Consider the following 14,078-nt stretch of genomic DNA (forward strand, 5'->3'; position numbering starts at 1 on the left):
GCCCTTGGAGAAGGGGGGAGGGGCAATCCCAGAAATCGTCGCGAGAGTCCAGTAGCCTCTCGCGATGTTTCGTGCTTCGCTTTCACCTCATTCCCCTGCTTATCAAACAACGCGAGATCAGGTCCCAAACTAGAAACGCGTTTCACCTGAGTCTCGCGATGAACTCCCGGAGCTCCGCGTTTGAGCAAAGCTTTATTGCAACGGAACAAACCGAGTTTTTTTTTTTTTAACCAAAACTTTATCGGTAACTGATTAAACAAACACTCCCAGGCTCCGTGACAAACTAATTTTAACATCCTTTTTAACAAATCTTTTAACTACCAGGATGACTTTTTTTTGTTTTTTGTTTTCTTTTGAGACGGAGTCTCGCTCTGTCGCCCAGCCTAGAGTGTTAGTGGCGCGATCTCGGTTCACTGCAACCTCCACCTCCCGGGTTCAAGCGATTCTCCTGCCTCAGCCTCCCGAGTAGCTGGGATTACAGGAGCCCGCCACCACGCCCGGCTAACTTTTGTGTTTTTAGTAGAGACAGGGTTTCACCATGTTGGCCAGGCTGGTCTCGACCTCCTGACCTCAAGTGATCCTCCCGCCTCGGCCTCCCAAAGTACTAGGATTACAGGCGCGAACCGCCGCGCCGGGCCGTTTTTTTGTTTGTTTGAGACAAGGTCTCTCTATTGCCCAGACTGGAGTGCAGTGGCACGATCTCGGCACACTGCAGCCTCCACCTCCTGGGCTCAAGCAATCCTCCCACCTCAGCCTGCCCAGTACTTGGAACTATAGAGTCGCGCCACCACGCCATGCTAATTTGTTTCTATTTTTCGTAGTGATGGGGTTTCGCCATGTTGCCCAGGCTAGTCTCGAACTCCTAGACTCAAGCGATCCGCGATCCTTGGTCTTGAACTCCTACAATGAAGCAATCTGCCCGCCTGGTCCTCCCAAAGTGCTGGGATTACAGGCTTGAGCCACCGCGCCCGGTTGAGATTATTATTATTATTATTTTTATTTTTATTTTTTTTTGAGACGGAGTCTCGCTCTGTCGCCCAGGCTGGAGTGCAGTGGCGCAATCTCGGCTCACTGCAAGCTCCGCCTCCCGGGTTCACGCCATTCTCCTGCCTCAGCCTCTCCGAGTAGCTGGGACTACAGGCGCCTGCCACCACGCCCGGCTAATTTTTTGTATTTTTTAGTAGAGACGGGGTTTCACCGTGGTCTCGATCTCCTGACCTCGTGATCCGCCCGCCTCGGCCTCCCAAAGTGCTGGGATTACAAGCGTGAGCCACTGCGCCCGGCGAGATTATTTTTTACAGAGCAAAAGACAAATGTCGGCACATTTCAACCCAACTCCCTGAGTAAAGTTTTACCAGTGCTTCCCACATATAGGGTGTGTGCTACGTGCCAAGCATTTTACATACATTATCTCTAATTTTCAAAATTATCCTGCAAAACATGAGATTTTCATCCCTGTTTTATACTAAAGGAATCCCAGCCTCAGGGAAGTTGAATCATTTGGTCCAAGTGCCACAGTCAACATTCAAATTCATGTCTTTCTGAGACTAAAACACAAGCTCTTCCATCCTATGGCGCTGTCTCCTCACCAATCTTTGCTTCAAATCTCAGAATTTAAAAGCTCATCCCATCTTGAGATCCTCCCATGGCTGTTATTGGATAATTTAGCCTTTCATCCTCATACAAAAGATTATAATATGAACAAGAAAAGCATAGTATTAATTAACAAGAAAATAACACTATCTTACACTGGCCCCTCATTTATTAAAAACTTTCGCGTACCTTAAGTCATTCTATCTTAACAACAGTCCTCTGAAATAGGTTGTATAAGTGAGAAAACTAAGGCGTGGAGAAGTGAAGGGGCTTGTCCAAAACGGAGACGTTCAGCTGGTAAATTCAGGACTAGAAAACATTCTGAATTAAGGTAGTCTCAATTCTCAAAAATCACTCTCTGTAATCGTTCCTTTTGCTCACAGGGTTGTCCAAAACATTTTTTTTTTTTTTTTGCCTAATTTTGTGAGTGTGTGTGTGTGTGTGTGTGTGTGTGTGTGTGTGTGTGTGAAGGGTCTCGCTCTGTCTCCCAGGCTAGAGTGCAGTGGCACAATCATAACTCACTGTAACCTTCACCTCATGGGCTCAGGTGATCCTCCCACCTCAGTCTCCTGAGTATCTGAGACTACAGGCGCAGGCCACCAGCCCAGCTAATTTTTATTTTTATTTTTTTGTAGAGATGGAGGGCTCGCTATGTTGCTCAGTCTGACCTCAGACGCCTGGGCTCAAGCAATCCATCCACTTTGGCTCCCAAAGCGTTAGGATTACAGGCGTGAGCCACCACGCCCGCCATCCCTAAATGATTGAGTCCATAAATATTGGTTCTAAAATAAAAAGATCAGGCCAGGCACAGTGGCTCACTCCTGTAATCCCAGCACTTTGGGAGGCCAAGGCGGGCAGATCACAAGTTCAAGAGATGGAGACGATCCTGGCCAACATGGTGAAACCCCGTCTCTACTAAAAACACAAAAATTAGCTGGGCTTGGTGGCGCACGCCTGCAGTCCCAGCTACTGGTGAGGCTGAGGCAGAGGTTGAACCCGGGAGGCAGAGGTTGCAGCGAGCCGAGATCGCGCCACTGCATTCCAGCCTGGCAACAGAGCAAGACTCCATCTCAAAATAAATAAATAAATAAATAAATAAATAAATAATAAAAAAATTAAAAAAATAAAAAGACCAAGTTTTCCACAACAACTTTTTGATCTTCTATGGAAGTAAAATTAATGCTATCAAGAAAAAAAAAGTGGCTGGGAGCGGTGGCTCATGCCTGTAATCCCAGCACTTTGGGAGGCCAAGAGGGGAGGATCATTTGAGGTCAGGAGTAAGACCAGCCTGGCCAATGCGGTGAAATCCTGTCTCTACTAAAAATACAAAAATAGGCCAGGCACGGTGGCTCACTCCTGTAACCCCAGCACTTTGGGAGCCGAGGCGGGCAGATCAGGAGGTCAGATCAAGACCATCCTGGCTAACACGGTGAAACCCCATCTCTACTAAAAATACAAAAAAATTAGCTGGGCGTGGTGGCGGGTGCCTGTAGTCCCAGCTACTCAGGAGGCTGAGGCAGGAGAATGGCGTGAACCTGGGAGGCAGAGATTGCAGTGAGGGGAGATCACGCCACTGCACTCCAGCCTGGGCAACAGAGCGAGACTCCGCCTCAAAAAAAAAAAATTAGAGGCCAAGCACGGTGGCTCATGCCTGTAATCCCAGCACTTTGGGAGGCCGAAGTGGGAGGACCACTTGAGTTCAGGAGTTCGAGACCAGCCTGGCCAGCACAGCAAAATCCTGTCTCTATTAAAAATACAAAAATTAGTCAGGAGTGGTGGTGATCGCCTGTAATCACAGATAGGAGGTTGAGACAGGAGAATTGCTTGAACCCAGAACGCAGAAGTTGCAGTGAGCCAAGAGTGTGCCACTGCGCTCCAGCCTGGGTGACAGAGCAAGACTCTGTTTCAAAAAAAAAAAAAAAAAAAAAAAAATATATATATATATACAAAAAAAAAAAATTAGCTGGGCATGGTGGCATACGCCTGTAATTCCAGCTACTCAGGAGGCTGAGGCATGAGAATCACTAGAACCTGGGAGGCAGAGGTTGTAGTGAGCTAAGATTGCACCACTGCATTCCAACCTGGGCAACAGAGTGAGAATCCGTCTAAAAAAAAAAAAGTGGCGGCCGGGCGCGGTGGCTCATGCTTGTAATCCTAGCACTTTGGGAGGCCGAGGCGGGCGGATCACGAGGTCAGGAGATCAAGACCACGGTGAAACCCCGTCTCTACTAAAAATACAAAAAATTAGCCAGGCGTGGTGGCGGGCGCCTGTAGTCCCAGCTACTTGGAAAGGCTGGGGCAGAATGGCGTGAACCCGGGAGGCAGAGCTTGCAGTGAACCGAGATTGCGCCACTGCACTCCAGCCTGGGCGACAGAGCGAAACTCCATCTCAAAAAAAAAAAAAAAAAAGTGGCTAACAAAAAGAAAAAAGGGGTGAGTGTGGTGGCTGACATCTGTAAAACCAACAATTTGGGAGGCCAACATGGGAGGAATTCGTGAGCCCAGAAATTGGAGACCAGCCTGGGCAACATGTTGAGACCTCTGTCTCTACAAAAAAATACAAGAAATAACAGACCGGGCAAGGTGGCTCATGCCTGTAATCCCAGCAATTTGGGAGGCCGAGGCAGGCAAATTGCCTGAGTTCAGGAGTTTGAGACCAGCCTGGGCAACACGGTAAAACCCCGTCTCTACTAAAATACAAAAGAAATTAGCCGCCGGACTTGGTGGCTCACGCCTGTAATCCCAGCACTTTGGGAGGCTGAGGCGGGCGGATCACCTGAGGTCGGGAGTTCGAGACCAGCCTTACCAACATGGAGAAACCCTGTCTCTACTAAAAATACAAAAAAATTAGCCGGGCATGGTGGCCCATGCTTGTAATCCCAGCTACTCGGGAGGCTGAGGCAGGAGAATCGCTTGAACCCAGGAGGTGGAGGTTGCAGTGAGCTGAGATTGGGCCATTGTACTCCAGCCTGGGCAACAAAAGAGAAACTCTGTCTCAAAAAAAAAAAAAAAAAAAAAAAGAAAGAAAGAAATTAGCCAGGCGTGGTGGTGTGGGCCTGTATTCTCAGCTATTCGGGAGGCTGAGGCAGGAGAATTGCTTGAACCCGGGAGGCAGAGCTTGCAGTGAGCCAAGATCATGCCACTGCACTCCAGCCTGGGCGACAGAGCGAGACTCCACCCCTACAAAAAACAAACAAACAAAAACAAGAAATTAACCAGGCATGGTGGTGCTTGCCTATAGTCCCAGCTACTCTGAGGCTGAGACGGGAGGATCACTTGAGCCCAGGAGGTCAAGGCTGCAATGAGCCATGATCATGCCACTGCACTCCAGCCTGGGTAACAGAACAATAACCTGCCTCAAAAAAGAAAAGAAAAAAGAAAAACACGGGCTGGGCATGGAGGCTCACGCCTGTAATCCCAGCACTTTGGGAGGCCAAGGCAAGCAGATCACCTGAGGTCAGGAGTTCAAGACCAGCCTGACCAACATGGAGAAACCTCGTCTCTACTAAAAATACAAAAATTAGCCCAGCGTGGTGGCACATGCCTGTAATTCCAGCTATTCAGGAGGCTTAGGCAGGAGAATTGCTTGAACCCGGGAGGTGGAGGTTGCGGTGAGATGAGATGGTGCCATTGCACTCAGCCTGGGCAACAAGAGTGAAACTGTCTCCAAAAAAAAAAAAAGAAAAGAAAAAGACAAAGGCCGGGCGTGGTGGCTCACGCTTGTAATCCCAGCACTTTGGGAGGCCGAGGCGGGCGGATCCCGAGGTCAGGAGATCAAGACCACGGTGAAACCCCGTCTCTACTAAAAAATACAAAAAATTAGCTGGGCGTGGTGGCGGGCGCCTGTAGTCCCAGCTGCTCGGAGAGGCTGAGGCAGGAGAATGGCGTGAACCTGGGAGGCGGAGCTTTGCAGTGAGCCGAGATTGCGCCACTGCACTCCAGCCTGGGCAACAGAGCGAGACTCCGTCTCAAAAAAAAAAAAAAAAAAAAAGAAAAACACAAGTACTGGAACTCAGTTGTGGACACTCCTTATTCACTGCTATAGGAGGATAGGACACCCTGGATATTTTTTCTTGAGACAAGGTCTTGCTGTGCTGCCCAGGCTGGAGTACAGTGTTGCCAGGACGCCCTGGATTTATTTTCTTGAGACAAGGTCCTGCTCTGTTGCCTAGGCTGGAGTACAGTGGTATGACCATGACACACTGCAGTCTTTTTTTTTTTTTTTTTTTTGAGATGAAGTCTCGCTCTTGTCCCCCAGGCTGGAGTGCAATGGCACGATCTCAGCTCACTGCAAGCTCCACTTCCTGGGTTCAAGCGATTCTCCTGCCTCAGCCTCCTGAGTAGCTGGGATTACAGGTGCCTGCCACCATGCGCGGCTCATTTTTGTATTTTTAGTAGAGATGGGGTTTCGCCATGTTGGCTAGCTGGTCTCGAACTCCTGACCTCAGGTGATCCACCCACCTTGGCCTCCCAAAGGGCTGGGATTACAGGTGTGAACCACCGCATCCGGCTGACACACTGCCATCTTCACCTCCTGAGCTCAAGCAATCCTCCAGCCTCAACCTCTCCTGGCTGGGATTATAGGCGTGAGCCACAGAGCCTGGCTAATTTTTTTTTATTTTTTGTAAAGATGGGGTCTTGCTATGTTGCCCAGGCTGCTCTTGAAGTCCTCGGCTCAAGGGATCGTCCCACCTGGCCTCCCAAGATGCTTGGAATACAGGCATGAGCCACTGTGTCTGGCCTTGAATGTTTTACATGATGACAGATGGCATGAGACTTCCTGGGCTGATTAAATGTAGTGACCAGTCAGCCACAGTAAGTGTTGGCATGGGTTTGTTGTCATGAGTTCAACAAAATTCACCCTGATTTTTCTGTCTTTTAAATGAGATCAAGTTTTTATTTTTATTTTTTACTTCTTTTTTCGAGATGGAGTCTCGCTCTGTTGCCAGGCTGGAGTGCAATGGCACTATCTTGGCTCACTGCAACCTCTGCCTCCCGGGGTTCAAGCGATCCTCCTGCCTCAGCCTCCTTAGTAGCTGGGATTACAGGCGCATGCCACCACGCCTGGCTAATTTTTGTATGTTTAGTAGAGACGGAGTTTCACCATGTTGGTCAGGCTGGTCTTGAACTCCTGACCTCATGATCCACCTGCCTTGGCCTCCCAAAGGGCTGGGATTACAAGTGTGAGCCACCGCGCCTGGCCTTTTTTTTTTGGGATGGAGTCTCCCTCTGTTGCCTAGGCTGGAGTGCAGTTTCTTCATCTCGGCTCACTGCAACCTCTGCCTCCCGGGTTCAAGCGGTTCTCTGCCTCAGCCTTCTGAGTAGCTGGGATTACAGGCGCCTGCCACCATGCTCAGATGATTTTTTTTAATTTTTAACAGAGACATGGTTTCACCGTCTTGGCCAGGCTGGTCTTGAACTCCTGACCTTGTGATCCCCCCCGCCTCGGCCTCCAAAAGTGCTGGGATTACAGGTGCAAGCCACCGCGCCTGGCTGAGATAAAGTTTTTAATTCACGATGTACCCACAGTAGAATGGAAAAGTGAAGATGACAGAAGGCATGGTGATGTGTCAAAATCTGGAAGAATTAAATTGATTATCCAGATTAAACACCAGCAGAAACTTTTTTTCTTTTTTTCTTTTTTTTGAGATAGAGTCTTGCTCTGTCACCCAGGTTGGAGTGCAGTGGTGCGATCTCGGCTCACTGCAAGCTCCACCTCCCGGATTCACACCATTCTCCTGCCTCAGCCTCCCAAATGGCTGGGATTACAGGCATGCGCCACCATGCTCGGCTAATTTTTTGTATTTGTAGTAGAGATGGGGTTTCACTGTGTTGGCCAGGATGGTCTCGGTCTCCTGACCTCATGATCTGCTCGCCCTGGCCTCCCAAAGTGCTTGTATTACAGGCGTGAGCCACTGCACCTGGCTGAACCTTTCAAAATTATCTGTTACTGCCTCTTGGAGCCAATTAGAGACCACTAACGAATGAATGAATGAAGCTTTATCCCTGAAACTTTGAACTTATAATATCTTGAATTTCTATAGCACTTTAATATTTTTCACGGAACTCTTTTAATCCCGTCAATAAGTTTTGATTGAATAAATAAACTAATGAAATTATGTTATTTTTATTACTATTTTTATTTTTTTGAAACTAAGTCTCCCTCTGTCGCCCAGGCTGGAGTGCAGTGGCACAATTACAGACGTGAGCCACCGCACTACACCAGGCCTATTATTATTATTATGCTTATTGAGAACAGTTTCAATCTGTGGCCTAGGCTGGAGTGCAGTGGCAGGATCTCGGCTCACTGCAACCTCCACCTCCCGGGTTCAAGCAATTCTCCTGCCTCAGCCTCCCAAGTAGCTGGGATTACAGGCATGCGCCACTATGCCCGGCTAATTCTTTTCTATTATTTTGTATTATTAGTAGAGACAGAGTTTAGCCATGTTGGCCAGGCTGTTTTCGAACTCCTGACCTTAAGTGATCCACCCACCTCAGCCTCCCAAAGGGCTGGGATTATAGGCGTGAGCCACTGCGCCCTGCCTATATTATTGACATCTAATATAGGTTAAACTGAGACTGAGAAGGAGTTAGATTGGACCATGTTTACACTGAAGAGTAGGAAGTGCCTGGAGCCGGGACACTTCAATTCTACATCCTAAACCAATACTTTGTATTGAACTACCCTTCCTTACTCCCTCCCTCCCTTCCTTCTTTTCCTTTCTCTCTCTCTCTCTCTCTTTTTTTCTTTTAAATAATCTCCCTAACATGGTATTCCTCTTTTTGGTGAATAAAATTCTGCACCAGAAAATCTCAGGCTGTATCTAAATTTTAAAACACAGTATCTACTGTAAACTGCAGGTATTGATCCAATAACTGGTGAGAATAGTGCTTTTGTAAAATAAGCGTTGCTTCATTCTACAGAAAAACTTTGAACTCAGAAATTCCAGGACTGCGCCATTTGCTTTATTTGCATAACCTTCAAGGGCAGAGAGTCAGGGCAACTATCTGAACCCCAAGTGATCAGTCAGGTGATGGCAATACTTAGCCTGCAAATCTACTAAAACAAGTCAGAAAGTTTCCATTTAGGCTGTACACAAGAAGAAATATTTAACTAAAGTTTCTTTTTTTTTTTTTTTTTTTTTTTTTTTTTTTTTTTTTTTGAGGCGGAGTCTCGCTCTGCCGCCCAGGCTGGAGTGCAGTGGCACGATCTCGGCTCACTGCAAGCTCCGCCTCCCGGGTTCACGCCATTCTCCTGCCTCAGCCTCTCCAAGTAGCTGGGACTACAGGCGCCTGCCACCACGCCCGGCTGATTTTTTTTTTATATTTTTAGTAGAGACAGGGTTTCACTGTGGTCTCGATCTCCTGACCTCGTGATCCGCCCGCCTCGGCCTCCCAAAGTGCTGGGATTACAAGCGTGAGCCACCGCGCCCGGCCTTAACTAAAGTTTCAATAGCTCTTTTTCCCCAACAAACCAATTTGTTAGTTTAGATTTTAGGTTTAAAGAGTCCTCTGGGCCGGGCACAGTGGCTCATGCCTGTACTCTTAACACTTTGGGAGGCCAACGTGGGTGGATTGCCTGAGCTCGAGTTCGAGACCAGCCTGGGCAACATGGTGAAACTCCGTCTCCACTAAAATACAAAAAAACTAGCTAGGCATAGTGGCATACACGTGTAGTCCCAGCTACTTGGGAGGCTGAGGCAGGAGAATTGCTTGAACCCAGGAGGCAGGGGTTGCAGTGACCTGAGATTGTGCCACTGCACTCCAGCCTGGGCGACAGAGCGAGACACTGTCTCAAAAAAAAAAAAAAAAAAGAGTCCTTTGGAGTCTCCTTCAAAGCTTAGTTACTTACAATTTGCCCATTGTACCCATTTTGCTATATATAAAGACTGTTCCTATATGTACCTTGAATACTTTTCTTGTGTAATGACATTGCTTTTTTTTTTTTTTTTGAGACTGAGTCTTGCTTTTATTGCCCAGACTGGAGTGCAATGACACAATCTTGGCTCACTGCAACCTCCACTTCCCGGATTGAAGCGATTCTCCTGCCTCAGCCTCCCCAGTAGCATGTGTCACCACACCCGGCTAATTTTTTTTGTATTTTTAGTAGAGATGGGGTTTCACCATTTCGGCCATGCTGGTCTCGACCTCCTGACCTCAAGTACCTGCCTCAGCCTCCCAAAGGACATTGCTCTCTTATCTTCTAGAGTAGAACTTTTCCAATGGTGTCTTTCATCTGCATTTTCAGATGACAAATGATAACTTCTCATTCCATTCTGTAACCAGAAGTTAGTAAAGTTTATTTATAAGCTTTATAAAGTTAAAAATTTCCTAGCAACACTTAGTACAGAATTTTTTTTTTATTTGTATAAAGAGTTTCCATGAGAAAGTGTAGCTGGGTATCTGGCATTGGTACTTAAGGCATAATAATTTATAAAAAAAATTTTGAAGGCCGGGCGCGGTGGCTCAAGCCTGTAATCCCAGCACTTTGGGAGGCCGAGGCGGGCGGATCACGAGGTCAGGAGATCGAGACCATCCTGGCTAACACAGTGAAACCCCGTCTCTACTAAAAATACAAAAAATTAGCCGGGTGTGTTGGCGGGCGCCTGTAGTCCCAGCTACTCGGGAGGCTGAGGCAGGAGAATGGCGTGAACCCGGGAGGCGGAGCTTGCAGTGAGCCGAGATCGCGCCACTGCACTCCAGCCTGGGGCACAGAGCAAGACTCCGTCTTAAAAAAAAAAAAAAAAAAAAAAAAAAATTTTGAGCCCCTATGATTATAGTGACCAATCATATTTTCAGAACTCTAAATAAGATTAGCCTATCAAGGGCTAGGGTTGTGTTTTCATGTTTGTTTATTTGTCTGAGACAGAGTCTTGCTCTGCCACCCAGGCTGGAGTGCAGTAGCACGATCTCGGCTCACTGCAACCTTTGCCTCCCAGGTTCAAGCGCTTCTCCTGCTTCAGCCTCCTGAGTAGCTCTGCGACCAGCCGTGTTTTCATGTTTGTATTACCAGCTCCAAATATACACATATTAGGACTCCACAGATGCTTATTAAGTAAAGAACACTTAGTTTGAGGATAGTAAAGGATACAGTTTTTTCTTTTTTTTGAGACAGAGTCTCACTCTGTCACCCAGGCTGGAGTGCAGTGACGCCATTTCTGCTCACTCCAACTTTCGCTTCACGGGTTCCAGCGATTCTCCTGCCTCAACCTCCCGAGTAGCTGGGATTACAGGAGCGCACCACCACACCTGGCTAATTTTTGTATTTTTCGTAGAGACGGAGTTTTACCATGTTAGCTAGGCTGGTCTCAAACTCCTGATCTGATGATCCACCTGCCTTGGCCTCCCAAAGTGCTGGGATTACAGGCGTGAGCCACTGCGCCCAGCCAGAAAAAGTTTTGAAACTAAAAAAATGAGAAAAGGGGAATTAACTGTGCTATAGGCTCGCTTTGGGCGTCATGTTACAATGCGCCACTATCTTTCTTAGGAAGTAATTATTGCATCTAGTATCTCAGGTTAAACTAATCTTTCATAAGGCATTCCTGATACCAATAGCCTTTGAAAAGCTAGTCTTGGCCGGGTGCGGTGGCTCATGCCTGTAATCCCAGCACTTTGGGAGGCCGAGGAGAGCGGACAGCGAGGTCAGGAGTTCGAGACCAGCCTGGCCAACACGGCGAAACCCCGTCTCTACTAAAGATAGCCGGGCGTGATGGCGGGTACCTGTAATCCCAGCTACTCGGGAGGCTGAGGCAGGAGAATCGCTTGAACCCGGGAGGCGGAGGTTGCAGTGCGCCGACATCGTGCCATTGCACTCCAGCCTGGGCGACAAGAGCAAGACTCCGTCTCAAAAAAAAAAAAAAAGAAAAAAAGAAAAGCTAGTCTTTCAGTACAGGGATCTGGAGATTTTAATTTGCGAGCTGTTTAACTGCTAAAATAAAAAAAAAAAATGCCGGTTTCCGCAGGGGACCCGAAAGCTACTTGCCGGCAGGTTTAATATCCAGCGGCGTGAGGCCTGAGACAGCTCAGATCAAAGGGAAGACTGGGCTGAAAGAAATCTCGCGAGTCCCACGCATTGACCAATATTCGCGAGATTTCGATGCCCTGTCCTCTTCCTCTCTCTGGCAGGACCACGGTTTATCTCGCGAATTTGGGAAGTTCCGTTGGGGAAGATGGCGGCGGCCTCGAGCACCCTTCTCTTCTTGCCGCCGGGGACTTCAGATTGATCCTTTCCGGGAAGAGTAGGGACTGCTGGTGCCCTGCGTCCCCGGATCCCGAGCCAACTTGTTTCCTCCGTTAGTGGTGGGGAAGGGCTTATCCTTTTGTGGCAGATCTAGCCTCTCCTCGCCTTCAGGATGAAAGCTCAGGGGGAAACCGAGGGTAAGTGACTGTAGGGGAAAGGAGGGGGCGGGACACAACTGGGGGAGCCAGTTTGTGAGAGGAGGTTCTTGCAGATGTCCCATGGGGGCCACTTTAGGGGCACAGAGTCCAGGAGAGGGAATGTGTATTAGTTTTAGATTGTCACTATACCCTCCTTGATGATTAGAGAGCTTCGACTTTAGGGTGATGGGGACTCTGAACTTCTGTGAAGATTTCATACTCGACTAGGGCGCTTTTGGCCTAAAGTGGTGGGAGACGGGGCAAGTGAATACAAAATCAGCTTACATCTCGTTCCAGAAGAGACGTCTGAATAAATTTAGGGCTGTGTGTAAACGTACTGGAGACTATTTTGGCATCAATGAAATGATTAGGTCCTTATATTTATTAGCAGCCAGCAGTTCTCTACAATGTCAAGTATCCAGATCCTGTGCTATTGTGTATTTTTAAACTGCGCTGAATTTCGTTCTTTTATTGACCGAACTACGAACTGCAGAAAAACAACTTTTCTGTGGAACTTTATTAAGATTTTCTAAAGTTCCACACTCCGGCTAAGATGCTGCCTTAGCATTTTGGGCATAGTTCTGTTGATACAGTGAACTGTGTTATTGTTTGTTTATCTTATCCAGTTTACTCTGAGCTTTGCAGATTAGGGTCCTTGCCTGATTATTTTTGTATAGTTTCTGGCACGTAATAGTCGCTCAAAAAATGTTGGAGCATCGAGGTACAGATATTTATCAGCAGGTTTCTCAAGAAAAACAAGGAGTGTGTTTTGGAGGAGAGGTCGAAAGGTGAGGCCTGGACCAGTGACTCACACCTGTAATCCCAGCGCTTTGGGAGGCTCCGGCTGGAGGATCCCTCGAGCCCAGGAGTTCGAGACCAGCCTGGGCAACATAGTGAGGCCCTGTCTCTACAAAAAAAATAAAAAAATTGCCGGGTGCTGTGGCTCACGCCTGTAATCCCAACACTTTGGGAGATTGAGGCGGGTGGATCACCTGAGGTTGGGAGATCGAGACCAGCCTGACCAACATGGAGAAACCCCGTTTCTACTAGAAATACAAAATTAGCTGGGCGTGGTGGCGAATGCCTGTAATCCCAGCTACCTGGGAGGCTGAGGTGGGAGGATTGCTTGAACCCAGGAGGTGGAGGTTGTGGTGAGCCAAGACTGCGCCATTGCATTCCTACCTGGGCTACAAGAGCGAAACTTGTCTCAAAAAAAATGGCTGGGTGTGGTGGCTCACTCCTATAATCCCAGCACTTTGGGAGGATCACCTGAGGTTAGGAGTTCAAGACCAGCCTGGCCAACATGGTGAAACCCTGTCTCAACTAAAAATACAAAATTAGCCAGGCACGGTGGCATACCTGCAATCCCAGCTACTTGGGAGGCTGAGGCAGGAGAATCACCCAAGCCCGAGAGGTGGAGGTTTCAGCGAGCCAAGATAGTGCCACCGGACTCCAGTCTGGGCAACAAGAGCAAAACTCCGTCTCAAAAAAAAAAAAAAAGAAAAAAATTGAAAATAAATAAAATAAAATAAAAAAAAAATTAGGGCCAGGTAGTGGCTCACGGCTGTAATCCCAGCACCTTGGGAGGCTGAAGCGGGCGGATCACTTGAGCCCACAAGTTGGAGACCAGCCTAGACAACCTGGCAAAAGCCTGTCTCTACAACAAATACAAAAATTAGCTAGGCATGGTGGCACAAGCCAGTAGTCCCAGCTACTTGGGAGGCTGAGGTGGGAGGATTACCTGAATCCTGTAGGTCAAGGCTCCAGTGAGCCAGAATCATGTCACTGCACTCCAACCTGGGCAACAGAGCGAGACCCTGTTTCAAGGAAAAATTAGCTATAGTCTCAGCTACTCTGAAGGCTGAGCTGGGAGGATCACTTGATCCTGGAGCATGGGCGGTTGAGGCTGCAATAGGCCTTGATTGTGCCAGTGCACTCAAGCCAAGACTACAGAGTGATACTCTGTCTTAAAAAAAAAAGAAAAGAAAGATGTACTCCTCGGGTGCAAGGGGACAAGTGTAAAAATGGAAACTTCATGAAGCAGGAGTTTTTGTCTAATTTGTTCATTGCTGTCTTTTTAGCATTTTCATTTATTTATTTATTTTTTT

General features: G+C 47.8%; 1 protein-coding gene across 4 annotated transcripts in view; it reads left to right on the top strand.

Annotated features, from left to right (window-relative positions):
• The first annotated feature begins 11,722 nt into the window (after positions 1-11,722).
• The window catches only part of MED1 (mediator complex subunit 1), a 50,234-nt gene continuing 47,878 nt past the window's right edge, over positions 11,723-14,078 (top strand). For 3 of the 4 annotated variants that reach the window (XR_004028976.1, XM_030808086.1, XM_003278306.4), the window contains exon 1: positions 11,723-11,970. Coding sequence is in view for 2 of the 4 variants with exons in the window: in XM_030808086.1 (XP_030663946.1) it covers positions 11,946-11,970 (25 nt within the window). In the remaining 2 variants the exon portion in view is untranslated. The remainder of the gene's footprint in view (positions 11,971-14,078) is intronic. The other variant, XM_030808087.1, reaches the window with a different exon arrangement.

The sequence above is a fragment of the Nomascus leucogenys genome, unplaced genomic scaffold (assembly GCF_006542625.1).
Source record: "Nomascus leucogenys isolate Asia unplaced genomic scaffold, Asia_NLE_v1 Super-Scaffold_285, whole genome shotgun sequence".
Classification (NCBI taxonomy): Eukaryota; Metazoa; Chordata; class Mammalia; order Primates; family Hylobatidae; genus Nomascus; species Nomascus leucogenys.